Source organism: Puma concolor, chromosome D2, assembly GCF_028749965.1.
Source record: "Puma concolor isolate L17-30 chromosome D2, mPumCon1.1.hap2, whole genome shotgun sequence".
Lineage (NCBI taxonomy): Eukaryota > Metazoa > Chordata > Mammalia > Carnivora > Felidae > Puma > Puma concolor.
The window spans coordinates 87,825,206-87,850,710 of record NC_141677.1 but is presented as its reverse complement, the minus strand read 5'-3'; the positions used below and the strand labels follow the sequence as shown (position 1 = coordinate 87,850,710).

The window sequence follows — 25,505 nt, the reverse complement described above, 5'->3', positions numbered from 1 at the left end:
TACTGAGACGGACTTAGTAATTCACACACGCTGACTTTATCACATGTGTAACTATCATGGCTGCTTCAAGTCTAGGCGTTTTCTTAATCTAGGAGCTGTGTTTAAGCAGTAAAGATTTCGACGCTCTGAAGTAAATTTTCAGAGCACTCACTTTTTTCGTGAGCATTCAGTCACAATTCTCTTTTACGTCTACTTTGTCTGAGTGGAACCACAGTGCTCCTTCCCGGTTAGATTATCTCGTGAGCACGTGAGAACGCCTGGCTGGATGGTCCGCACGTTGAAAACACAGGATCAAATGTTGAGTGAGCCTGCGCCCAAAAAGTGGCACGGCCACGGCCCCCTGCCCACGAGTAAGGGCACTTACTCGTCACTGTCACTCGTCACTGTCACTGCTCCTGTTGTGAAATAGTTGTCAGACGGGCCGAGGGAATTTCCTGAAGCAGGTGCCTGGTGAAGCTTGCTGGTGAGGAGTTTCATTCGATTTACCCAGTGAACTTTTACCAGATCCCACCCTAGACGGGCTCTGCAAGGGGCGCGGAGAGCGCAGACCCATGAACACAGAACCGAGGAAAGACACAGCTCCGACAGGCCGGCACGGACCCCCGATCGCGGTGTGAGTCCAGCAGAGGCCACGGGAGGCCCAGCGTGCTCCCCGTGACGCCACTGAGGAGACAGACTCCCCGGGTCCTGGTTTTAACAAGCAGCGACTTCAGTTCTAATGCAGTTTGGTGCAGTGACGGTCCCACCAACCTGGAGAAGCTGACCCTCAGGGAGGAGGCCGCTGCATGGTGCAGGCCTGCAGGAAGGCCAGGATGGCACCCAGTCCCTTCTGCACGACGAGGGGGGCGGGGAACTCCAGGGGGCAGTGTCTCAGGTTCAAGGCTCTCAGTGTGGTCACGTTCCCTGTGAGAGAGGAAACCATACCTTCACACACTCCTCCACGGAATGAAACAAGGAGGAAAGATTAAAGATCCTATTGGGAATTTGGGGGAAAATGATACGACAGATGTATCATTTGCTGTAAAATGCTGTAAAAAAAACCAAACAACTCTGCAGCGGAGGCAGATCGCACAGGTGAAGACCAGGCGAGTCGCAAAAGGAAATAAATGAAATAGAGCGAACAGAAGAGACGGTAACAGCCCTGAGGCAAAAACCAGAATACGAAATTGCTGTATCATCTGAAATGCAACAAAGCTCGGGGAGGACAACGTGACCCATACTCAGGAAACAAGCGTCACTAGAAACTGTCCCCAAGCAGCTCAGATGTTGGATTTAGCGAACAAAAAATTCCAAGCAGTCACAAGTATGTTCAAAGCCACGAAGGAAGCCATGTTTAAATAATTACAGAAAACTATGGTAAGATGACTCAACAGGGATGAAATGTCGACAGAACCAGAAATTATAAGAAAAGAACCAGCTAGCGGTTCTCGAGTTGAAATTGCAAAGACCGGGGCGGAAAGTTCTCTAGAGGGACCCGGCAGCAGACACGAGACGGCAGGGGACACAAGTGAGCTTGATGATGCGAGAGAAACGCCATGAGATGGGGAGAACTCCGGAGGCCCGCGGGACGGCCTCACGTACGCTGGTGCACACGCCCGGAACGAGAGCCACGGAGGACCCGAGCGGGGCCTGGCACGCTCTCTGAGGAAACCACGGCGCGCGTGCCCCCTGCTCGCTGACAGACGCCAGGGTACTGTCCAGAAGTTCACCCCAAGTAGGTGACCGCCAAAGGCAGTCACGCCTGGAAACATCAGAGTCACGAAGACGCAGAGAAACGAGCTTGAAAAGCACAAAGGAGCAACAAACCATCACACACACGGGCACAGGGGTAACTTCCGGGTCAAACAGTGGAGGCCAGAGCCCAGTGAACGGCACGCTAGCATGCTGACAGAAGACGCCTGTGGGTCAAGCGCCCTGAGCCCACCCAGATGGCCCTGCGGGAACACGGGCGAGAGGCAGCTGTCGGATCGCCCGAGCTGCCCGGCGGCAGTCGGTGACCCGGCTCAGGGACTCCACGTCTCCCCCGCCGTTCGCACAGTTTCAAGTCCAGCTGACCGCCCCTGGACGGAGGGAGAGAGTACAGTAGCAGAGGACAGAACCCGTGAGCCGCAAGGCCGGCGAACGCAAAGTAGCAGGATCTGGAGCAGAGACGAGAGGGGACGGGAAAAGAAGGGCAGACTCGAGGCCCGCAGGACAGAGTGGAGATGCCGACACCCACCGAAGGGCGGCCCAGGAGGAGAGAAGAAAGGATGTGAAGGAAGCAAGGTCTGCAGAAAGAATGTCAATAGCCAGGGGTTGTCCAGCTCTGATTAAAGACCCCGCTAAAGGTTCCAGAAGCTCGGTGAACCCCAAATAAAGCGGATGCAAAGAGAGATGCGCCCAGGCACACCGCAGGTAAACTGCTGAAAATTAAACACAAAGAGAGGAGTTTTAAGCAGCCAGCCGAAAAAAGATTCATCGGTTTTAAAGGAAAAACAGTAAGACTGACAGCTGGCTTTTCAGCAGGAGTTAGAAGCCAGAAGACGATAAAGACATTTTCAAAGTAGTGAACACATCTCTGAAACCTGGGTTCTCTACTCAGCCAGACAGCCTCCAAATAGGATGGAAAATAAAGATGACTTTTTAGAAAACCAAACTTGAAGAATTCATTACCAAAGAGGAAATGATAATACTAAAGGGAGATCTTCAGGCCACGATGGTCATCCTGGGTGAAAGCGGGCAACTTGAGAAACGAAGGTTAAATGTAAGATGTAAGAAAATATAAATAAATACTGACAGTTTAAGATGAGTTTGTGGGATTTATAACAAGACGTAAAAGCAAAATCTATGAAAACAGCACAAAAGGCAGGAAGGAGGCAATGGAACTAAAAGTGGTGAAAGTCTGACTTCAGCCGACGGTCATCCGTCAAGGATGGACGGCATAGTGTCTAGAGAACCACTAAGTGATGCTACAAACAGTACAGTGAAAACTCTGCTTCCCGCAATGTTGGCGTAGCTCCAATCTGATCAACTCCCTGCAGATAACCAGTCTGCAGAAACTGGGCAGAATATACACCACCCGTGGGCAAGCCAGAAATGAAAAGCAGGCAGAAACTAGAGGGGAAATGACAGCTTCCAGAAGAGAAAGACACAAACGCCTGTACCATCTGTATGGCTTTCTGCCTGACGGAAGGCCCCAGAGGGCCCCACGCGGGGCAGCTGTAACAGACAGAAACCTATGTGACCTTGTAGCGCCAGAGGACAGACCACAGAGCTACTGCACCAGCCAGAAAGCGAAGGGGTGCACTCCAGACAGAAGAGGACCGCCAAGGGGGGCCCTACATCGCCGTGCAGACGGCCCACGTGCAAATCCCTGGCACAGTCCTGAACTTCCCGCACACAGCACGGCCGCACCTGCTGCCCGATGCCAGAGACAGTCGGGAGTCCGGGTTCTCTCAACTTAGCTATTAAAAAAAAAATTTTTTTTTAAGTTTATTTATTTATTTTGAAAGAGGCAGAGACAGTGCAAATGGGGGAGGAGCAGAGAGAGACAGAGAGAGAGACAGAGAATCCCAAGCAGGCTCTGCACTGTCACCTTGGAGCCCGATGTGGGGTTCGAACTCATGAAACCGTGAGATCATGACCTGAGCCGAAACCAAGAGTTGGACACTTAACCAAGTGAGCCACCCAGGTGCCCCTCAACTTACCTATTTTTAAAAACCAGTACTCTAAAGAGGAAGATAACAGAACCCAGAATCTCCACAGTGTATCTACCACAACGTCCAAGATATAATCCAAAAAATTATTAAAGGAAAAATTTGTTTATACTAAATGAAACAAAAGAACTCTGCACAGAAAAGTAGAAACTATTTTTTTAATATGAAAATCCAAGGACTGAAAACACAGTATCTGAAAAAAAATTACTAGACGGTTTTCACAGCCAATTAGAGATGACAGAAAAAGATGCATGAACTTGAAGATACCGATCTATCTTCTCTGAAGAGCAGAAAAATTACCTTTTTAAAATGTACAGAAGCTCAGTAATCTGTAGGACAATAAAAAAAGGTTGGACAAATAAATAGAGACAGGAACAGAAAAATATTTGAAGAGTTAATGACCAAAATCTTTCTCAAATTTGGCAAAAAGATGTGAATTTCAAAACTGGGTAAGTTTAACAAACACCTAGTAGGAAAAATATAAAGAAAACCACAGCTAAGGACCTCAGAGTCAAAGCACTGAAAAGCAAAGATACAGAGAAATCTTGAAAGTAACCAAGGCCAATGGACACAGTTCATAAAGGAGGACGAAGAGTGAGTGACCTCAGAGGCCTGAGGGCAGTGGAACTTCTTTTAAGTCCTGGATGAAACAAATTCAACCACTATTTTTAATCAACAATATCCTTTGAGAATCAAGGCAAGGGGTGCCTGGGTGGCTCAGTCTATTAACTGACTCTTGATTTTGGCTCAGGTCATGATCTCACAGTTTATGGGTTCGAGCCCCGCGTTGGGCTCTGTGCTGATGGTGCAGAGCCTGCTTGGGATTCTCTATCTTTCCCTCTGTGTGCCCCTCCCCCATGTTCCCTCTCTCTCAAAATAAATAAACTTAAAAAAATTATTTACATCAAAAAAGAAGGCAAAATGAAGACATTTCCAGAAACATAACAACTAAAAGTCTGCCAACAGACTGATTTTAAGAAATCTGAAGAGAAGTTCTTCAGGCTGAAGGAAAAGGATACCAGCTGTATCTTCAGGAAAGAGTGAAGAGATGTCTACCTGGAATGCTACACGTTAAGCAAATATAAAATACTTTTTTCTCTTAGTTTCTCTAAAAATACGTGACCGCTGAAAGCCAAAACTGTAAGTCTGTGTTGCAGGTTTATAACATAGGTAGACCTCATCTGTAGGACAGGCTGAGTATTAGGAGGACCGGAGAGAGCAGGCCGGTATGGCTATCAGGTGGTGACATCAGGTGGTGACACAGGACAGCGCTAGCTCGAAGCATGCGTGGTGTAACCCCGACAGCAACCGTGAGGCGGTAAAGGCATGTTAAGAAGAATAACTAAAAAGTCAATATAAAAGTTAGAATAGAAGTCTAAGTAATACCCAATCAACATGCAGTTATTGGAACAGAAAAAAAGCATTGAGACAAACAGCAAAGAGTAAAACGACAGCCCTAAATCCGTTCATGTCAATGATTATATTAAATTAACCAGTCTAACCACTTCCATTAAAAGGCAGAGATAGTCTGACTGGACGGAAGAGCAAGACCCTGCTACATACTGCCTACCAGCCATGCAACGGAGAGGCTGCGTGCAGCGGAGAGGTTCGAAGTAAGAGAGTGGAAAAACGCATCACGTAAAGAGTAGACAGAAGAAGGTGGCAGCGGCCACACTAGTCCGTCCTGAATGGCCAGTAAGCACCTGACAAGGTTCACGTCGGAAAACACCCGGAGATGCCGCGTTTTGGGGCTCGTGGGAGCAGCCACGGCAGCACTTGGGGGAAATCACAGTTGTCACAGCATAGGTTAGAAAAGAAAGGTTGAAAACCAGCGATCTAAGCCTCCAACTCAACAGGTTAGAGAAAGAACAGCAAGTTAAACCTAAAGAAACAAAGACAGTAAAGAGCAGAAGTATGAGACGAAACGAAACAGATGCGGAAAGGAGAACATCGTCTTCTGCTTCCTCCTCCTCGTCATTCACAGCAAGGAAAGTGAGTAAAAGTGAAGGCAACGCCCTCATACGTGTCCCTGCAGATCCACCCCAAGACCGCAGTGCTGAGCCCAAACTGCAAGTCTCCAGGACAGCTCATCGGGAGGCTTCAACTTAGAGACGGTTCAAAAGGAGGGTCCTGGGTGGGGGATGGGCAGTGAGGAGGGCCCCTGTTGGGAGGAGCACCGGGTGTTGCCTGGAAACCGATGTGACAATAAAGTTCCTATTAAAAACAAAAAACAAAAAACACAAAAGGAGGGTCCTTGAAACAGACATCGTCTGAGAGCCGTCAGTGGCAGAGCCCTCCAGGAAAGCGAGGGGAGGGCGAGTCCGGACCCGCGGGCCCCCCGGGAGGGACAGGGTGCAGCGGGCACCGGACCGGACCGGGGCTCGGGAGTTGCAGTGTGACGCCAGCTTTCCTGAGCTGTGCGCTGGCTACAAAGCGCCACATCCTTCTTCTTTCTCCCCCCGTGTTTACACGCCACACTTTCTACGAAGAACGCAGGTCCCCGCATAACAGCTCTTGGGAGCCGCAGGGTCTGGGGCCCCGAGGGACACAGTGGAAGCAACTGTAAATAGTAGCCAGCTGGCCCCCGCGACTCGCCTGATACGTCCACTACGGGTTCCGCTAACTCAAAAAGGCAGCATTTCACAGCCAGCTTTTACGGTATTGCTTGAATACTTACCCAGCTCCACAGGTAACATTTTGATAGGATTTCTTTCTAAAAGCAAAGTTTTCAAATGCCTTTAAAATAAAACAAAAAATACATAGTTTAAAAAGCAGAAAATCAAATGACCGTCCCTAAAAGACACCGTCAAATTTCCTCCTCTACCTCCTCTCCCTGGAGTCAGCTTCAGCGTGGGCACACTCATTTATGGCGTGCCCCGCGTGTGGCCCCCGTTTCAGCATGGGCCAGGCTCCCCCGTCGGCAAACTGACGCTTGGGGCCAGGCGACTCTCGGTCAGGCGGCCCGTCCTGCGGGGCGTCCAGCTGCCTCCTTGTCTCTACCCACGAGTGCCAGCGGGACCCTCCCCGAGCGGTGACAGCCGCGGAACCGAGGGCACCGCCGCCCTGCAGGGGGACGGGACTCCTGCCCGCGTCTCCTGAGGCATGCTGTGAGGAGGCCTCGCACCCTAAGGCGCTCCGCCAGCAAGTCCTCCCCGCTCGAAGTGCCGGGAGCCCGCTGCGGCGCGGCACGCTGTCCGGCTGGGGAGGGAGAATCCGTAGTCTCAGACGAGGAAGTGTGGCATCGGGGCATTTCTCCCTGCACCGGGCTCCAGACCCCTTCCTTCGTGGAACACCTAACACCCCTGCAAAATCTCTCACCAACTAGCCATGGAGAGAGAGCACGAGAAAGTAACACTTTTAGCAACACTAAAAAGTTACTGATTGAATGATAGGAAAAAAGGAGTATTTCACCTTAAATTCTATCTTCCCCCTTTTACCATACTGTGCTTCTTTTGTTTTACACACATCATTCTTTTTTTTTTTTTAAAGGTTTATTTATTTTAAGAGAGGGAGAGAGAGAATCTGTCAGTGCAGAGCCCAATGTGGGGCCCAAACCACGAACTGTGAGACCATGACCTGAGCTGAAATCACGGGTCAGGCGCTCTGCTGACTGACCCCGGCGCCCCTCCCGTGGAATTCTGAAGACTCATCATACACTAGGGATCAATTTCTTTCTCTCCTTCACTTTTTAGGGACCAGCAGCTGAAATCTGGCATAAAAAGACCACAAACACCCCGGCTCATGTTTCCAGGCTCGGGGACGGGCACCCGGGACGAGGGCGGGACCCCTCCCCCTGCATCCGTGTCACCCCGGGCTTCGCCGAGCGACGTCTGGAGAACTGTCAAGTCGGCCGTAGTATTCAATCTCCACACCTTTGCTGCAGCACACGGCCGGCCGGCCGGAGTCCCGGGCACACGGGGCTGCTGACCGTGCGGGGATGGCCGCCGGCCACGACGGGGTCGCCCTCACAACCGCCTGGAGAAAAGCCCCCACCCGCCTCCTCCTCTATCGCGGGCCCGGGAGTCGCCGAGCCCTCAGCGGCCCCAGGAAAGCAGCAGGGTGACCACGGGGCTGGAGAGCCGTCCACCCTGCGTCCGCGCCTTCGGCCCTCCCGCCAGAGAGGAGGCCAGCGGCCGAACGCACCTACAGACCCCGCGTGTGAATCCGCGCGGCGGGTGGAGGGAGGCCATCTCAAGCCTTATCTCCCCTTGGACGGTGAAACCATTAAAATCCAGCATCACGACTGGTCAGGGTCCCCAAGATTTGAAAGCGGAAAGGCAACGTCACAGACACACAAGTGAGAGTTCTCCCGTTCCGGCCCAATGAAGTTTAAGTTCCGGACCAGCAACCCCAAAGGAAAATCAGATCGCCAAGGGGTGAGACGACTTTCTTTCCATTTACTCCCTTGGTTTTCCTTACTTACGTGAGGTCTGAAAGGAACAGACGTTATCGGTCAAACTTTTCTCAGTGTATGCAGAGTGAGTCATGTCAACGCCATCACTTCAACCACCGGGGGTTGGTTTAGCCCCAGTCGTGGGGTACAGAAACGGCCCGAGAACGGGGCACTGCCTGCTCCCCACACGACGGACAGACCCCGCGTCTGCGCCCCCGTGAGCAGGCGGCCGGTGCCCTGGATGTCCCCGCCACCTGCCTGCTCACGGGGGCGCAGACCGCGGGAACCAACCACTCACCAAGGAAGCGTCTTCCTGCCTTATGCAATGACAGGTTTGAATATTCTCGTGCACACGTTAAATAATAAATTTGTAAATGTTGACCCCTAGGCACTGTCAGTCCATGGGCTGTTTCACAGATTCTCCACGGAACGCATACACCGCAGTGGCTTGCCGGGGGAGGCGCGTATGCTGACGTACAAATTTCTCTCTCTCTCTGCTAGCAAAGCTTACACATCCAGGACAATGAGCGGGGAGAACATTAGTACTGGCATTGCTTTCATTAGGCCTTTTGGAAAGTTTAAGGTTTTTAATAAGCCCGTAATTACTTAACACTTCTGATTAATATGTTTCAGCTCTTCGGCAAGCAGATCTAATTTTAATGATATAATGGGCTATAAATCACATGCAAAATTATATCTTAAACGACATTCAGCAGCTGGCTTTGACTGGCAAACCAACAAATTCCAAACTTGGAGAACTGTGTGCTTATTTTAGAAGAAAGAGCAGCGCTTTGGGAAGAGGCTTTCGTTTGTTTACACTCTGAGGAGCAAACCCTCTCCTCAACTGTGCTAATGCCACAGTCTAGGGACAGAAAGCACTAAATTATCCTCAACACAAAAGATGAGTCACCCTGGGAAGAACAAAGCCTTCCTTCCCAACCTGCCCTAACCAGCAGCTCAGAAGACTCACGAGGTCGTCAGCTGGAAGGGACACGGTGGGCGGTGGGCGCGGCCCTCAGCCACCGTCACACCGCCCTGGCTCTGGAGCCTGGGACAGGGTTCTGTGCGTCCAGCGGCACCACCCACAGATCCCGACGGCCCCAGAGCTCCAGGAAGACGGCTCCTGGCTCTGACTGCCCCCTGCTGGAGACCCCAGCTTGTCATCAGAAGTCAGCTGCTTCCTTGTGGGGCCTGAAAAGGCACAAAAGGTTCACACATGTTCTCTCACTGTTACACGGACAGAACGCTCACTTCTTACAAAACACTTCAGCAAGCAGTGAGCCACCCTCCAGGCAAGTGAAGGGCCTTTACAGCCTCCCGCTCTGCTGCCTGGAGGGGCCACCACGGCCGTGTGCGGACGTGATTACTCACATAAGAACCGGGGGTCGCCCTGGGACACTTCTCTTCCTCCCGTGCCCTGAGCCAACCTGAACCCCACCGGCCCTCAAGTCCACCTGGCACTCTGCCTTGTCAGCCTGGCCCAGGCCGCCGCCTCTGGCGGGGACGGCCGCGTGGCCTCCTAACTGGCCTTCCACGACCACCCTCGCCCCCCCTTACAGAGTGACCTCAAAGCCAAGTCAAACTGCAGCCCTCTCCATTCCAACCCACTGTGATTCCCAAGCTCTTTCAAAATGAAATCCGACACTGCATCCCTGGCCTGCTAGCTGGGCTGACCCTCTTTCAAGGCATTTCTTGCCCCTTCTGCCTCCTGTGTTCCTCTCTGGCCTCCCTGCCGTCCCTCACGTCCACCAGGCACACGCTCCCAGGGCCTACGCACGTGCTCTCCTCTGCCCAGGAAGCGCTGGCATTATAGGACAGCCTACAAGGGTTACCGGGTTTTCAAAAGGGTAAGAAACATTGATCTGGAAAGACGCGGGTGCTAAAAGCAACGGGGTCAGGACAGTAGGCCGAGCTCCCAGAGAGCGTGGCTCCCGGGGGAGTGCCGGTGCCAGCTGACCCTTAGCTGCTGGGGAGAGCCCACGTGAGGAGGAGGGAGGGAGGCGAGGCATTTGTTCTAGAAGCGGGGGTGCTAGGAAATCCCTGGAATCAGAGCCGCAGGAATGTGGGGTTTCCAACTCTCCAAACGGAAAGCATTTCTTGTTCTTTACCAGAAACTAAAAGATATACACGAGTCCTCAGGAGCACAGAGGCCGGCTGTAGCTCCTCAGCCTTATTTCTGACCTTCAGGCAGCTTCCCATGAGGAGAGTCAGGGATGGAACCAGGTGTTGCCAAAACCTCACGGATGGCCCGGCAAAGGCACTGTGGCTGCCAGCATCCCCTACCCTAAATTATAACTACAGTCAGGTGCTTTGTTGCATCTCCTAGCTGGCTTCAAAAATAGCGTTAAAAGCTTCTAGCTGAAACCAAAATTCAACCAGGAGTAGAAGCTACGCAGCAAAAGAGCAGGCACTCAGGCATCTGAAAACGTGATGGTTCTTGAAGTCTGGAAATGCGCAACTCACTTGTGAGACCCGATCCCAGAAGGAAGAGCTCTGATGCTGTTGTAGCGGAAGTCCAGCCACGCGAGGTTTGGCAGCGACTGGAAGAAGTCTGCGGGAATCTCGCAGAGGGCGTTTCTTTGAAGATGCAGTTGCTTCCAGGGAAGAGAAGAGAACGTTCTGTCAACTAAGCACGTTTTGAGCCGTGACTTAGCCAAGGCAGCTCCAGAACAAACACTAGCTTTTGCAACCACACACACCAAATTGAAAGAAAACTCACACTAACTGATCCTTACGTAGTTTAAACAGCAGACAAGAGGGAAAGAAAAGCACCAGGACCCCTCGCACGCCTCGCGGGCTGGACAGGGACTCCACCACCACACGGGGCTTTTGCTACAAACACCCCTCAGACCAAACGTACTTCCCGAGTTTTAAACCCCTTTTCTCCTTCGTGGGTCCCCACGCTCAGCGCTTCTCAGGCTCCATGGTCACTGCCCCCGCCCTCGCGCCCTAGCACTCAGCAGCCCGCGGGCCTCTGCTCTGTGGACAGGCAGCAGGAGCGGAGTCTGGTCAGGGACCCATCCCAAGCAGAAAATTAAAGGAAACTAAAAGACAGGTGTGCCACGCTGCTCTCCGCGGCGCGGTCTCTGACGGGCAGGTGCACAAACACGACCCCAGCCGCCACCACCTCAGCAAGGGCTCCAAGTGCCAGCCCAGCGCCATCAAGTCTCCATCAGGCGTCAGAAGGAGCAGGAAGGGAAGGCTGAAGACGGCATGTGCCGCGGGGACTCTGGTTGGGTCACGTGGGCACATATAATCCCACAGTCGGGCACAGCACGATCGTGGGTGGAGAAGAACCCCCTCGATGGGGCCGTTACAGGTCGTAGGTCACACCTCCCTACCCAGGTAGCAGAGTGCAAAGTCACGAGAATGGCCTGGAAGCCACGCTTCCTGGGTTCAAATCTAGATTTCAAAACCTTATTAGCTGAGTGACTTTGAGCAAGTTCCCAAACCTCTCTGGGCTCCGGCATCCTCCCCTATGAAGTGGCTCAGGGGACCCACCTGCCAGACTACGCTAAGCGAGCGATGCGGGGTGCATGGGAGTGCTAGGAAAGCACCAGCCACCCCCTCGGGCCACGCTGTCCCCACTCCCAACTCTGCCTCCGAGGCCGTCCTCCGAGCCCCTTCACGGGTCACGACAGGAGCTTTACAAGCGCACAGAAAGCAAACTGTCCCGCCAGGCAAGCCGTGGGCAGTTACCCTGCTGGCCGCGGGTGGTCTCGGGGACACGAGCTGGCGGTCACTCTGGCAGGGGTGTGCACACCTCGACGCGAGGCTGCAGCGTGGGCTCCAAGCCCCCCAGGCCCGCTGTCTCAGGGCAAGCTGCTTCTAAGTGCCCGACTCCAAAACCACAGTGGCTTGAGGGAACAGCCAGGTGATTGCACCCTGGCAGGAGCCCACCCTCCCTCCCGGGCCGGCGAGACCCGGGGAAACTGGGCCCTCCCGCGCTCCAGGACCGCATGTGGCCGTGAAAGCGGTGGACGTGCTCGCGGCGACTCCGGTGATGGCTGTTTCGCCAGCACGTGTACCCATAACCCCTCGAAGGCCACGGCGCCGAGCGGCCGCCTCCTTCAGTGATTGGTTGCCATGGCGATAACATCTCTATTCACGTCTCTGTTTTCCGAAGGGCATAAGCAGTTATGATGCTTCTTTATTAAGCTTGAAAAGCAGGCTCCTTCTTCCTTTATGCACAGAGGTAACACAGTCTCATGGCACCATCAGGGTCCGGACTGCCAGCTGGGAGCGTGTGCCCGCGCAGAGGGCACACAGCAGCCCTGACGACCCAGGAATTCACTCCAAGAGGTGGGTGCTCGGGGAGGGACGGCAAGGCCGGTGGCGGCCTGGGCAGCAAAACCAGGGCGTGTCACGTGCAGCAGAGGATTTAGTCCTTGAGCAGCCACTTACGATTAGGGCCTGCAGCTTTGTAAAAGCACTCCCAAAGGTCAGTCCACACCGCAACGGTGCAGCGTGTCTGGCGTGTACCATGCTGTGGACACTGCGGTCCAGGTCTTGCAATAACCCACAGCAATATGCTCACTCTCGCGTTCCAGATGGAGACGAATGAGATTTAAGGAAATTACAGGAGTACCAGGCAGCAGGAGCCCCGCTCACGTCAAAACTGTGCTCTGACCGAAGCTTGTTCTAGAAATCACGGGGGGTGAGACAGCGCTCCCTGGATTACCAGCTGGCACGGGCCTGGCGAAGACACTGGGCACAGGGCAAAGTCCACGGGTAATGTCAGCAGAGAGGGCTGAGAAACAGTGGTCAACTGACTCGATGTTGTGTGGGGGTCTGTGGGCGCGGTGTTTTACGTGAGGCCAAGGGTGTTATGGGCAGTGGTTTCTACCACCAGCTCTTTGGTGCTTAAGAGCCTCTGGGGAGACAGGATGGATATCACAGTCCAACTCCACGAGGTATTTGCATTGGCTCGTCCCCGTACCTCAGTTTCTCACTCTGTGCTGAGCCGCACATGAGCCCCTGAGTCAACCCTCTTCTGTCTCATTCTGGAATCTCTCTCCTCAGGTGAGGCCTCCAAGTAAAAGCCATTCATGTCTACCAGGCAGAGGCACAAATGAGAAATGCCCCACTTACTTTAATGTTGGGGATTTTAAAGATCTCTTCTAAATGGTGAAGGCCACGTTGACTCAAGTCTAAGACCGATGAAAGGACGACCCCCTTGACCTCCTGGTGAACCTCTCCGGAAGGGGAGGCGGGCACGCTGCTAACTTGGCCGGCACCGCGCTCTGGATCAGCCGCCCCAGGGGGCAGCTCGGAGGGGCCGCTTCCGTCCATCTGCCAGCCGTCGGGGAGCCACTGCTCATCCTGCGCGCTCTGGAGTCACCTGGAGACACAGAGGGAGACACGGCCACAGCTAGGTCACTGCCACACTCACCCAGGTGGCACGGGGTGGTTATGGGGCAGATCTGCGACAGTGTCACTTGCTTACAAAACCACCATTTTTCATAAACGGTATCATAAATTTGACACTCAAGTTCGAAGGAAGGAAGAAAGCAGGAAGTCAAGAAGGTTCTGATTAAACGTATGAGCCTCACTTTGCAGCACAGAGTTCCAAGATTCCACTTTAAGCTCCTGGAAAACACAATGACCCAAAACAAGAATGGCTATATTAGGGATGAAAACGTCAGAAGGTTTCGGCCTGTAAGCCAATACGTTCCTCCCGTAAACGTGGTGTGGACGGATCCCCCGTCCACACTGCGTACTCCTGCTGAGGTTCTGAGCTCTCCCCCGCCCCCCATCCCCCCCACCGGGTACCAACCTCCCCGAGCCCAGGAATCCTGCCCGTTCGGCTCAGGGAGCAGCACTGGGTCTGGGGAACACAAAGTTAGGTGCTGGGAAAATCTGTCAGAAAAGAATCTTCACTTTGAGTTGTTCAACAATATTCCCAAAGTAGTTTAAGAACTGCTGCTCACCAGCACCTCTTCTGGGGAAGCACACTTCCACGTGTAATTTCTAACTTTTTTTTAATGTTTATTTATTTTTGAGACAGAGCGTGAGCAGGGGAGGGGCAGAGAGAGAGGGAGACACAGACTCCGAAGAGGGCTCCAGGCTCTGAGCTGTCAGCACAGAGCCCGACACGGGGTTCAAACCCACGAACCGGGAGATCATGACGCGAGCACAAGTCAGACGCTAAACCGACTGAGCCACCCAGGTGCCCCTCCCCGTGTAATTTCTAAACAACGGATCCAGCGGTAATAACACACATTGGAATGCTAATGGGCTCACACGCGATCCCTGGTTAACGCTCCACTTGGCTGGTACACGAGCGCACACACATACTTCCTTCCCGTGCTTGTGCTGAGGAGTGCGAGGCTTGGGGTGGTTAAGGAGCTGCCCAAAGGCTGAGCAATGAATGAGAGAGGGCGACCCACGGACACCCCGGGCCTTCCCTCATCGATCCTCTCCTGGGAATCAGCACCGTGAAGGCCGCTTCAACCTCCTACAATCCTCCTGAGGGGAAAAAAAGTCTCAAAACGACAGCGAAACAACAGGACCTGAAAATGGGTAGAGCGGACTCCTGGGGGGGGGGGGGGCGGAGGCTGCGCCACGTCCCCACCATGCCTGCCTCAGTTTCCCCATCTGCACCGGACCTGGTTGGGCGACCCGTTAGTCCTCAAGTTCCAGGCCTGGGGTGCACAGCCTTTCCCGGGGCAGCCGGACAGGGCACGGTGGGCCAAGGGGGCACCGCCTTCCTTCTGCTGCCTGCGCCCATCTCACCCGTGGCGCCCTCCCACCCCAGCCTCACCTATGGCGCCCTCCCACCAGGCACCTCCCCCCTCACCTGCAGCGAACCCCCACCCCCACCCCACCCCCCTCACCTGCAGCGCCTTTCCCCTGCACCCTCTCCTCACCTGCGACAGTTCCCCTGTCCCCCCATCTCACCTGCGGAGCCCCCCCACCCCCCACCTTACCCGCCCCCTGCCTCACCTGCGGCGACCCCGCACCCCACCTCACCTGCGGTGCCCTCCCCCCTCCCCCCCCACGCCTCACCTATGGCGCCCTCCCACCAGGCACCCCCGCCTCACCTGCGACACTTCCCCTTGTCCCCCCATCTCACCCGCGGCGCCCTCCCACCCCGCGCTCACCTGTGGCACCTCCCCTGCCTCCCCCCACCTCACCTGCGGCGCCCTCCCCCGCCTCGCCCCCTGCCTCACCTGCAGCGACCCCCCCACCCCACCCCACCCCACCCCACCCCGCCTCACCTGCGGCGCCCCTCTCCGCGAGCAGGAGCTCGCTGGCACGCGGGGAACCGAGAGCGGTGCAGCCCAACGATGCAGGCCGCCAGGCCCACGCGGTCGCCATGGAGACGCCCTACGGGGTCCCGGAGGGGCCAAGCCGCGGAGCACGCGCAGCCGCGGGGAGGGCGGTGCGCGTGCGCCGGCCGCGGAGGCGCGTCCCAGCGCGCGTGGGCTGCGGGCTCCCGCCCGCCCGCGGTCTCTTCCGCGCGGCAGGCGGTGGCGCCCACGGGGGACACGTGTGCCTTAGTCCGGAGAGTCGGATGCGCGAGGAGGACCCTTGCGGCCGCGAGAGCGAGCAGAGCCTGGGCGGGGCGCGCTCCACTCCGCCCAGCGGCCTCCAGGGCCCGCGAACCCTCCCGGGGTCCTGACCTCGCTTCTGCCCCGCGCCCGCCTGGCTCCTCCGAGGGTCCCGGGATCGCCGCCGTCACGCGGACACCACCACCGGGGGAGCAAGGAGCCCCGCGTGGGCCGGGGCCAAGCAGGACTCCCTCTGCCGCCGGGCGCTCGGGCGGCGGCAGGCGGACGACCAGGCAGACGCAGGACCCCCGGGGGCGCCGTTGCGGGGATCGAGGGGGCGGACCTTCCGCGCCGCGGAGCTGGCTGGACGGCCTCCGAAGGCTGTTAGTCCACGGCTGTGCTGGAGCAGGCGGCGCCGAGGGGAAGCTGCCGGGGACAGCGGGCGTGGGCACAAGCAGGAAGCCGGGAGGACGGACCGGCCCTGGCGACGTCCTGCAGAAGAAGTTGGCACCGTCCATCGCAGGACCGCACACCTGCCTCCCACCAGCGAGGTGAGCTAGCAGGTGTGCAATAGCGGATGGGCCGCAGCCATACCTGGGGCCCCGCCCGGACCGCCCACGTGTGAAAACCGGACCACTGCGGCTTCACCCTCCGTCCGCCAAACCTCAGCGAGATGCCTCTTGTGATCCAGTTAGCAAACCCCGTGGGAAAGGGGTTGGGAGGGGGGAGGAGGGATGGTAGTTAAGGCTAACTTAGCTGACGCGTCACAAAGCCACCACAGTACCTGAAACTAAATTGGGGACACTGTTAGAAGGGCTGCCAAAAGTATCATCTACAAAGGCCCCTGAAGAGCTTTACACGGATTCTAAGATAAGATCCACCTTGCTGTGAAAGATCACTCTCGGTTTCCGCTACAGAAAGGGCAGGCTAGGTCGTTATGACCAACCCTTCCGCAACAAGGGAGTGAAGCATTCCAGAAAGGTGAACTTTTCCCCCAGTGAGCATCTTTCTATTCGGAAGAGGTATTAGAAAGTTCCGCTACTGGGGCATCTGGGTGCTTCAGTTGAGCATCCAACTTCGGCTCAGGTCATGATGGTGAGTTCGAGCCCCACATGGGCTCACTGCTATCAGCAGAGCCTGCTTCAGAGTCTCTGTCCCTCCCTCCGCCCCTCCCCCGCTCGCACTCTGTCAAAAATAAAACATTACAAAAATTATAAAAAACAAAACAAAAACCTCAGCTTCTGAGCAAAGCTCCCAAGAGACCAAAGACCCAAGGGATTAAGTTATTAGTCTGACATCCCTGCAGAGACAGAGGGTCTAGTAAACCCCCGGGTTTTGGGGTTTTGGGTTGGGGCTCCATAATGCCTTACTCTAGGACAAGAGTGACCTGGAGGAATGCCAAACCTCATGGGGCCTGAAGCTCAGCCTCAGACCGCAGCTGTGTGACCGGGGTGCTGTGTTTTTGGCTCCCAGCCAGAAGTGGAGGTCAATCCTTTCCAGAGAAGGAAGAAAATACCATCTTAGGTCTCCAGTTATCTTCATGGTTTTAGAATGTGTAACATACGGGGCACCTGGGTGGCTCTGTCGGCTCAGGTCATGATTTCACGTTTGTGGGTTTGAGCCCTGTGTGGGGCTCTGCACTGACAGTGAGGAGCCTGCTTGGGATTCTCTCTCTCCCTCTCTCTCTCTCTCTCTGCCCGTCTCCCCCAGATGAATAAATAAACATTAAAACGTAGAAACAAAGTGTGTAATGTTAGTCACACACCAGGCAACATGAACGTGATCAAATCCAAGAAAAACAGGAGAAAGAAGAAACTGACTTGTGGGTGGTCCAGATAATGAAATTTGCAAGAATACAGTTTGGTAAGGCTTAATATGTTCAAAGAAATAACGATATTGGAAATTACAGCCAGGAATCAAATTGGAATTCTGGATCTGAAAAAATACAATAATAGCTTAGAGCTGAAGAGGGTGTTGGTGAAGCAAAAGTAGGTTAGAAGACCACATCCATCAACAGGCAGGGAGAGTAGGGTCGGCACAGGGGATTCCACGAGCAAGTCTAACACACGGAGACTCTGGCCAACTCAGCACCTCCGTCCTGCCCTCGGAGTGCCTCCTCTCCTGCCCTGGATACTTTTCTGCGTGGTTACAGGGGCTCTTGCAGGAGGCTTGGAAACGGAGGAAGACGGGCTGTTAGTTTCTGGAGGCACACGCAACGCTAAGGGCAGGTGAGAAGTTCAGAGCAGATTCCCAGATGACCCACCGTGGCAGGACGGGCATAGTGTGGCGGTTACAGACGTGCCTGTCGGAAAGTGTATGAAAAGTCTTTCTTCTGATCTCACTCTTGAATGAGGGTTAACTGGTATAGAACTCCTCGTTGGCAGTTATTTCGAGTCAGAATTTTAAAGACACGACTCTTTGGAAGCTCTTGCTGCTGACGAGAAGCTTGCTGTCCGTTGAATTGCCATTTCTGTGAGGGAAATCTGTCTTTCCTTACTGTGTCCTTAATGTCCTGACATTTCACTACGATAATTGTGAAGTGTGGGTTGTTTCAGTGACGCTGCTTGGCACTTGGTGTGTTCTTCCTGTCTGAGAACAGAAAGGATCTTCGATCCTGGACATCCCAGGCATTTTGTCTTCACGTAAATGTGGCCTGTGGTCTGCACCCCGACCTCGATTCTCTTATTCTGGGTCTCTTGTGAGGGGATAGATTGAAACCAGTCAGTCCATCTCCATGTCTCAAAACTGCTTTTCTTAATTTTTACCTGTGCTCTCCACCGGGAAATCTGTCTCCACTGGTGCCCACTTAGACTTTGTATCATGTACTTAGATGGTTATTTTTTTATGACTTCATGTCTCATTTCTAATTTTCTTTGTTCTACTGTTCTTATTTTGTTTTTCCAGTTCTTGTTTTATAATCTCTTCCAAGTTTTTGTGGATGTTTTCTCTTTATCCAATGTGAGAATCCTAAACATGGTTATTTTAAAATCTGCTCTATTTTAATTTTTAGGTTGCTGTATTGTTTTCATTTCATCTGGGATGAATTCATCTGCTGGTTGCTGATCTTGTTATCTTTCTTCTTAGAGTAACGTGCTTTGGAATTGAGGCTGGCAGGCTCGTCGCAAACAAGGGGCTTGTGTTCTGTGTTCTCTGTCTGCTCACCTGTCTATGTTTCTCCGTCCTGCAGGTGCCTCCACACAGCCTTTTGGGGCTCTGCAGCGCTGATGTGTGTTACACTGGGTGCTCGGGGCTCTCGTGCAGCCACCCCCTGAGAAGTGCAGAAGTGTCCAAGTCCATCCTCTGGGGGATCCTCAGGTAACTGTTGCAGAGGTGATTTTCTTTCTCAACTTCCTGTCGTAGAGGTGGGAGACTTGCCCTGGGTCCAATTTTAGGTGATGCTCTTGGCTGTTGTTCCCCCACTCCCTTTGGGCAGTTTTAGACTCTTCGACCCTCAGGGACCGCATTTCCCAGCCACTTGCCTGTTTCTGGACCCAGAGCCCCACAGGTCCAAGGTCTCTATCCTGCACCCTGTTCTGTGTCTTCCTTCCGCCTTTGGTCTGTGGAAGGGTTAGGGTTTTTAATGCTTTCTTTTTAAACATCTCTGTCGTGGCCGTGGATGGAGGGAATGGTGGAAGGGTCTGTGCGCGTGAACCGAGGGTGCCTGCTTCCCCAGAGGAAGTGTTTTATGCACAATGGACAATAAGAGCATTTTGTTCTGTTTTATTTTTTCCTGTTTAATTTCTTGGTATGAAGAGGCTGTAAGTTATGTTTGGTAGATTCCTGGTAACTAACATCCTTCTGTATCAAAAGAAAAGCAAAATAAAAAATATGTATTTTTTAAATGTTTATTCATTTTTGAGAGAGAGACAGAGTGCAAGTGGAGGCAGGGCAGAGAGAGAGGGAGGCACAGAATCCGAAGCAGGTTCCAGGCTCTGAGCTGTCAGCACAGAGCCCAATGCAGGGCCTGAACCCATGAACTGCGAGATCATGACCTGAGCCGAGGCCGGACGCTTAACCGACTGAGCCACCCAGGCGCCCCCAAGACAAAATATTTTTAAAACTTGAAATCTACTTTCTAGAAAGTTTTTAAAAAAAGAGAATAAGCATTTCTAGGTAAGCTTCACAGACTTCAGAACGGCTGGGAGTTATTTTCTGGAAAACGTTCCAGATGCTTCTGAGCAGCTGGCGCCATCTCTGCTCTGCCGGCCGCGCCGAGTTCTAAATGTGGCGGTTGAAACATATCCTTCCTCAGAAGGCAGTGAGGCCGCAGAGGGAAGACGACCTTGGTTTTCACGGGTGCCACCCGCCACTGAGAGTGCATGAGGCGTGGGCAGCGGGACCGCCTCAGGAAGGCAGGAGGACCACGCGGGATGCTGGTTCTCTGGCGTCTCGGGAGGAGCGTGGGATGACTCCTCAGTGAATGCTTCAGGTGAGCCTGGGGGTGAGCTCGCCTTTGAGATTTGGGGACAAACAGTTGAGCCCCATAGACGGCCCCCACCGGCTCCATGGCCCATGGGCACCGGTCACCCTCCCCCAGGCTCCTGTGAGCTCCGGCTCTTGGTGGGGGGGGTCAGGGTGCAGTGGGGAGGGAGGGGGGGGCTGGCTCTGCATGGCCCTCTGCCTCTGCCCTCCCTCTCCTACCCGGCATCGACCCACTCTTAAAACCCAGGCGTCCGCAAGGTCCTCACGCAAAGCCCTCGTGAGAACAGCAGGACTTTCCGCATGGCTGGGGACAAGGGTTCATATCCCGGCAGAGCGGCAGCCCCCCTGTGGGGCAGTCCAGACACGGTCCCTGCCCCACCCCCCACAATCTTCCTGAGTCCCGGTGCTCCCCTCTTCCTTTTCCACTGTGGGGATGAAGCAGATTCCTCCCCAAATGTCTCCTAGACAGCGGGCTTTGAGTCTCTTTCTTGTCCCCTGGCGAGGTCCTTCGCTTCCTGCGAGCCCATCAGTGCCATGAAAGCGTGGATTATGTGGGACCTTGCTGTTGTGTCGCTTGGGGGCCCCTCGGGGTATCAGCACGGAGGCCGTGCCCGAGAGCGGCACACAGCGCCCCGTGGCACGAGGGAGCCCAGTCAGACTTGAATGAACGAGTGAGGAAATGCAAGTGCATTCCTGTCTTTCCAGCTGGCGTGTGGTCCCACGCCCACAGCATGCGGCCACGTGTCCGGGATTTCTGATAAGCGGAGCCCATGCTGCCACTGGAGAGAAATCAGCCCTGTAACACGACGCGGCCCTCATGGAACGGATGGTGCGCAGAGGGCAGGCGTCTCCGGGGCACAAGAGAGAGCCTAACACAGGAAGCGCTTTGCTTTCAGCCTCAGACGGAAGGCTCTCGCTCGCACGGACTCATCTGTGACCTGAGCACTTCCAGGCCGTGTCTGCTGGGCTTTCGTCGCCTTGGCATTCATGCCCAACAGGGTGAAAACAGTTTGCCTTAACTCCGTTTCCGTTGTATCTGTTTCCCGTGGCTGCTGTAGAAATCCGTCAGAGCCTTGGTGGCCTGCGACAGACGCGTTTCTCCTACAGCTCGGGAGCTCACAAGTCTGGCTGGCTTTCCCTGGGTGACGTGAGGTGTCTACAGGACTGCTTCCTGCTGAGGCTCTGGGCGAGGATCTGTTTCCTTGTCTTCTCCAGCTTCTCGAGGCACCTGCGTCCCTTGGCTCACGGCCCCTGCCTCGTGTCCTCACTCCATTGTCACACCTCCATCTCCGACTCTGACCCTCCCGCTCCCTCTCCCGCGGAGCCTGTGATGCCGTTGGCCCATCAGATAATTCAGGATCATCTCCCCCTCAGCATCTGTCACTCACCACGTGTATGACGTCCCTTCGGTCCTGTATGTACCATACTCACAGGTTTTGGGGGTAAGGTTGTGGACGTTTTGGGGCCACCATGCCGTCCCCACAGTGAGCATATCTCCTGGAAAGGAACTGTCTTCCCTGGAGAAAATGTGGCGACGAGCTGATGTGGAGGCTCACAGCCTGTGGCCGTGGGTACTGGCCTGTGACGGCAGCGAGCGTGAGGCCCAGGCCGGCCAGCGACGGCCCCGCTCAGTCCGCACGGTCCAGAGAAGCCGGGGATGGAAACCAAGAAGCCAGGGGCAGGCGCTGCGGCACCAGTCATGACACCAGGCCCGTCTGCAGACCCGGGCCCAGCGGTGGACCCACAGCGCCCTCTGAGGAAGAGGGCTGCCCCAGCCCAGCACCGGCGGTGACCCCCGCCACTCCCCCCGGCTGCCGTGACCACGGGCGCTGGGACGTTGAGAACTGGGGAACATGGGCTGGGTCCATATTCCTACCTAAGGGGGGGGGCTGAGGTGTCACCATGGCAGCCGTTTGAGTGCCGCACGTAGAGGTGAGGTAAGAGAGATGTCCTGGCCCAGCTGTGTGTGGTGGGCACGCAGGGTCCACAGCCCACCCCCAAGGCCGTTCTCCCAGCCCCCAGACCGATCGCTAGAACAGATGTACGGCGGCCAGCCTCACCTCGGTATTTTCTGTATGTTCGTGCCGTGTTCTCTGGGGCCTTGCTGGGTGGGCAGAGACGCCGCCCCCAGACTAGGGGAGGCAGGGGACGGGCGTGCACGTGGGGCGTGTGAGGGGCCGAATCGTGTCTCTCTGAAACCCATGCATTGAAGTCCTGGTCCCAGCACCTGAGGGGTGGCCCTGACCCATTCTGACGGGCGTCCTTGTGAGAAGAGAGGACACGAGGACACAGACACGCACGGGGACGACCCCGTGGGGACATGGGAAGGGCCGGCTGGCTACACGCTGAGGACTGCAGAGCGAGGCCTCGGGAGGAACCGGGCTCGTAGACACCTGATCCTGGACCTCCGGCCTCCAGAAGCGGGAGGGAATTAGCCTCTGTTGTTTCAGCCGCCCCTTCCGTGGGATCTGTGGTTGCGCCTTCAGGGGGCTGATGGGCGGGGTGCCGGTGGCGGGGTCGGCTCACGGGGCTCCTGCTGGCGCTTCAGAGCTTTTACATGTTCCACGTGTCACGTGTCCCAGAGCAAATGAGCTACGGGACGAGCACCTGCTGCCCAACTGCTGTGGGGGGCACGGGGTCCTAACCCACCCCTGCTCACACCCAGGCCTGGGTGGGTCCTTCCGACCCTGTCAGTCACTCGTAAAATGCGGTGGTCACGACGGGGATCTTGTATGATGGTGTGAGGTCTGAATGCAGCTTGTGGTAAGACAGCAGCGTGGTGCCCGACGGGCCAGCAAACGCCGGGTGCTCGTCTCCGTGACGCCGGGTGGGGGTCGTTACCTGATTCCACACGGAGAAGCGAAGGTGCAGGGTGGCGACTGGGGGCTGGAGACGCCCCCGGGAAAATGGAGGACCTGGATTCACGCCCGGCTCTGGACCCGCCCCTCCTTCCAGGAGCATCTAAGGGGAGCATGAGAAGGTGGGGGGTCCCCTCCCACAGCCACACTCTAAAGCAGAAGTGATTCTCCACAGGGGGCCTTTCTGGAAGCCCAGAAGCAGCAGGCTCACACTCTTAGGTGGACTAGCCAGTAGCCACGACACCGCCGGCCCCCGGCCCGGGTCTGACGTCCGGCCCCTGGCGCCCGGGTCCTGGGCCAGATCTGAGCTGAGCGTCCACACGGACCCAGCCTCTGGGCTACAGGGCCCAGCCCCTGCCCGCGGATGTCGGCCGCATGGCCAGAGGGGTGCCCACGGGCCCCTGCAGAAGCTGACACACAGCCTGAGCTGGGCAGCATGACCGTGTGGCCTCTCCCAGGGAGGGGACGATGGCACACAGCCCGGTGTGGATAACCTGGGGTGCCCGTGCCAGCTTGTGCTGGGTGTCCCCAGTCAGGACAGGCGCGGCTTTTCTCTGACCGGCCAGACAGAACTTTCCCAGTCAGGCCTGAAGAAGCCTGATTTCTTTCTTGCTTGATTTCTTAACTTTTTTAATGTTTATTTATTTTTGAGAGAGAGAGAGAGAGAGAAACAGTGTGAGCAGGGAAGGGGCAGAGAGAGGGAGACAGAACATGAGCAGGGGAGGGGCAGAGAGAGGGAAACACAGAGTCCGAAGCAAGCTCCAGGCTCCGAGCTGTCAGCACAGAGCCCAATGCGGGGCTCAAACCCACGGACTGTGAGATCATGAGCCAAAGTTGGACGCTTAACTGACCGAGTCACCCAGGCGCCCCATAAAGAAGGCTGATTTCGACTGCAAAGTCTTTGCTTCAAAACCAGGTGAGGCAGCCAGGGTGCTCACAAGCCGATGTCGAAGCAAATGAGCAAACCTTTTTAAAATTTTAGAGAGAAAAGAAGAGCTTTATCGGAGCCCAAGTTAGGCCCAGCTACCCGAATACACGACTTTCACGAGGAGGGACTGCTCCGGGGAGGGGCCTTTGGGGCAGCGTCATATGTGTTTGCACATAAAACATTACAAATCATCACGACCGGGGACAGTGTGGAAGGTTAGAGACTTTATCTTCCGTTTCTAGTCTGTGCAAGGCTGTGGGACTTTAATTGCATGGGGAGCAGGGAGGTTTTCTCTTTTTCTTATCTGTCTGTTCAGAATGCTTCTTTTTGCTTAAGTTTCTAACGGAGCAGATGTACGGTGTGTGTGGGGGCAGAAGTAGCCCCGTGCTTTGAGGTTTTGCCAAGTCATTCTGACCCCGTAAATGTTGAAATACAGCTTCCCTGGGCGCCCAGGAGCAGGGCCCACAGGCACGAAAAGATGAAACCTCCCTTTATTTTGTCACCTCTTTTGAAGAGAGGATTGAGGACAATGCAGAGAATTGGCCCTTTTCCCTGAAGATTTCAGGAGTGTTTGCACAGAACTTCATCAGAAGCGGTGAGGGAAGGATTCTCCCCCAAATCTCTCCACCCTGTGTGGTCCTCATCCTCAACAAGCCGCTGGGGCCACCTTGAGGTTCAGTTTTACTTAAAGGCAGCACTGAGTGCTGTGGCCGTGGAGGGTGGCTTGGTGTCACAGCCCCTGCCTGGGGACAGAGACTGGCCTGGCCCTCTGAGGCGACTAGCTCCGGGCTCAGAGGGAAGGTGGGCTGGTGATGGCCGTTTATCCACTTGCTATGGAGGGACGTGCCCCCCAGAAAATATGCAGTCGTCAAACATAAAGGTCCCTGAATCCCGCACGCGCCCGAGAAACAAGACGTGGACACATCAGTTTAGGTCCGTGGTTCCTTGTGGGTGGGCAGCACGGGACAGAGTGATGAGGCGGGTGGCCCCTCACCACCTGACAAGCCCGTGTGCCTGGGGCACGTTTGCAGGAAGTCCGGCGAGGACACGGGCTCTGCCTTCCGGGAGACCTGCGTTTACCTGCCTCACCCACACCCGCCTTGGACGCCCCACGAGCCAAGTCTGGGACCCGGGGCTGATGGCTCACCATGCTTCCATGGGGTCCAGCATCAGATCAGTGTGAGCTGTGGACGGACCCTGGCAGCCAGGTGGAGGGTGAGGGAGGCCACGTGGAGAGAGCCGCACGCGGGCACCTGCTACGTTGTGCCCCTTCATGTTGTTAATGGTCGAGTGGTTCAAAGTATACTGGACAGATCTAATTCAGGGCAAGGGAATTTTTTAAAGGAGATTTTTTTATTTAAGTTTATTTATTTTGAGAAAGAGCGAGCATGCAGGGGAGGGGCAGAGAGAGAGAGAGAGGATCCCGAGCAGGCTCTGTGCTGCCAACACAGAGCTTAAGGAGGTTTTTTTTATTTTTTTAAAAAAAAAATTTTTTTTTTCAACATTTATTTATTTTTGGGACAGAGAGAGACAGAGCATGAACGGGGGAGGGGCAGAGAGAGAGGGAGACACAGAATCGGAAACAGGCTCCAGGCTCCGAGCCATCAGCCCAGAGCCTGACGCGGGGCTCGAACTCACGGACCGCGAGATCGTGACCTGGCTGAAGTCGGACGCTTAACCGACTGCGCCACCCAGGCGCCCCAAGGAGGTTTTTTT

General features: G+C 55.1%; 1 protein-coding gene across 1 annotated transcript in view; it reads right to left on the bottom strand.

The window, feature by feature from the left end:
- Nucleotides 1-15,443, bottom strand: part of LRRC27 (leucine rich repeat containing 27) — a 37,469-nt gene extending 22,026 nt beyond the window's left edge. Inside the window, exons 1-5 of the mRNA XM_086679470.1 lie at nucleotides 15,309-15,443; nucleotides 13,180-13,429; nucleotides 10,552-10,682; nucleotides 6,373-6,431; nucleotides 772-903 (exon numbers count right to left, since the gene is read on the bottom strand). Of these exons, the coding sequence (XP_086535596.1) occupies nucleotides 772-903; nucleotides 6,373-6,431; nucleotides 10,552-10,682; nucleotides 13,180-13,380 (523 nt within the window). The 5' untranslated portion in view covers nucleotides 13,381-13,429; nucleotides 15,309-15,443. The remainder of the gene's footprint in view (nucleotides 1-771; nucleotides 904-6,372; nucleotides 6,432-10,551; nucleotides 10,683-13,179; nucleotides 13,430-15,308) is intronic.
- Between the last annotated feature and the right edge of the window lie 10,062 nt (nucleotides 15,444-25,505).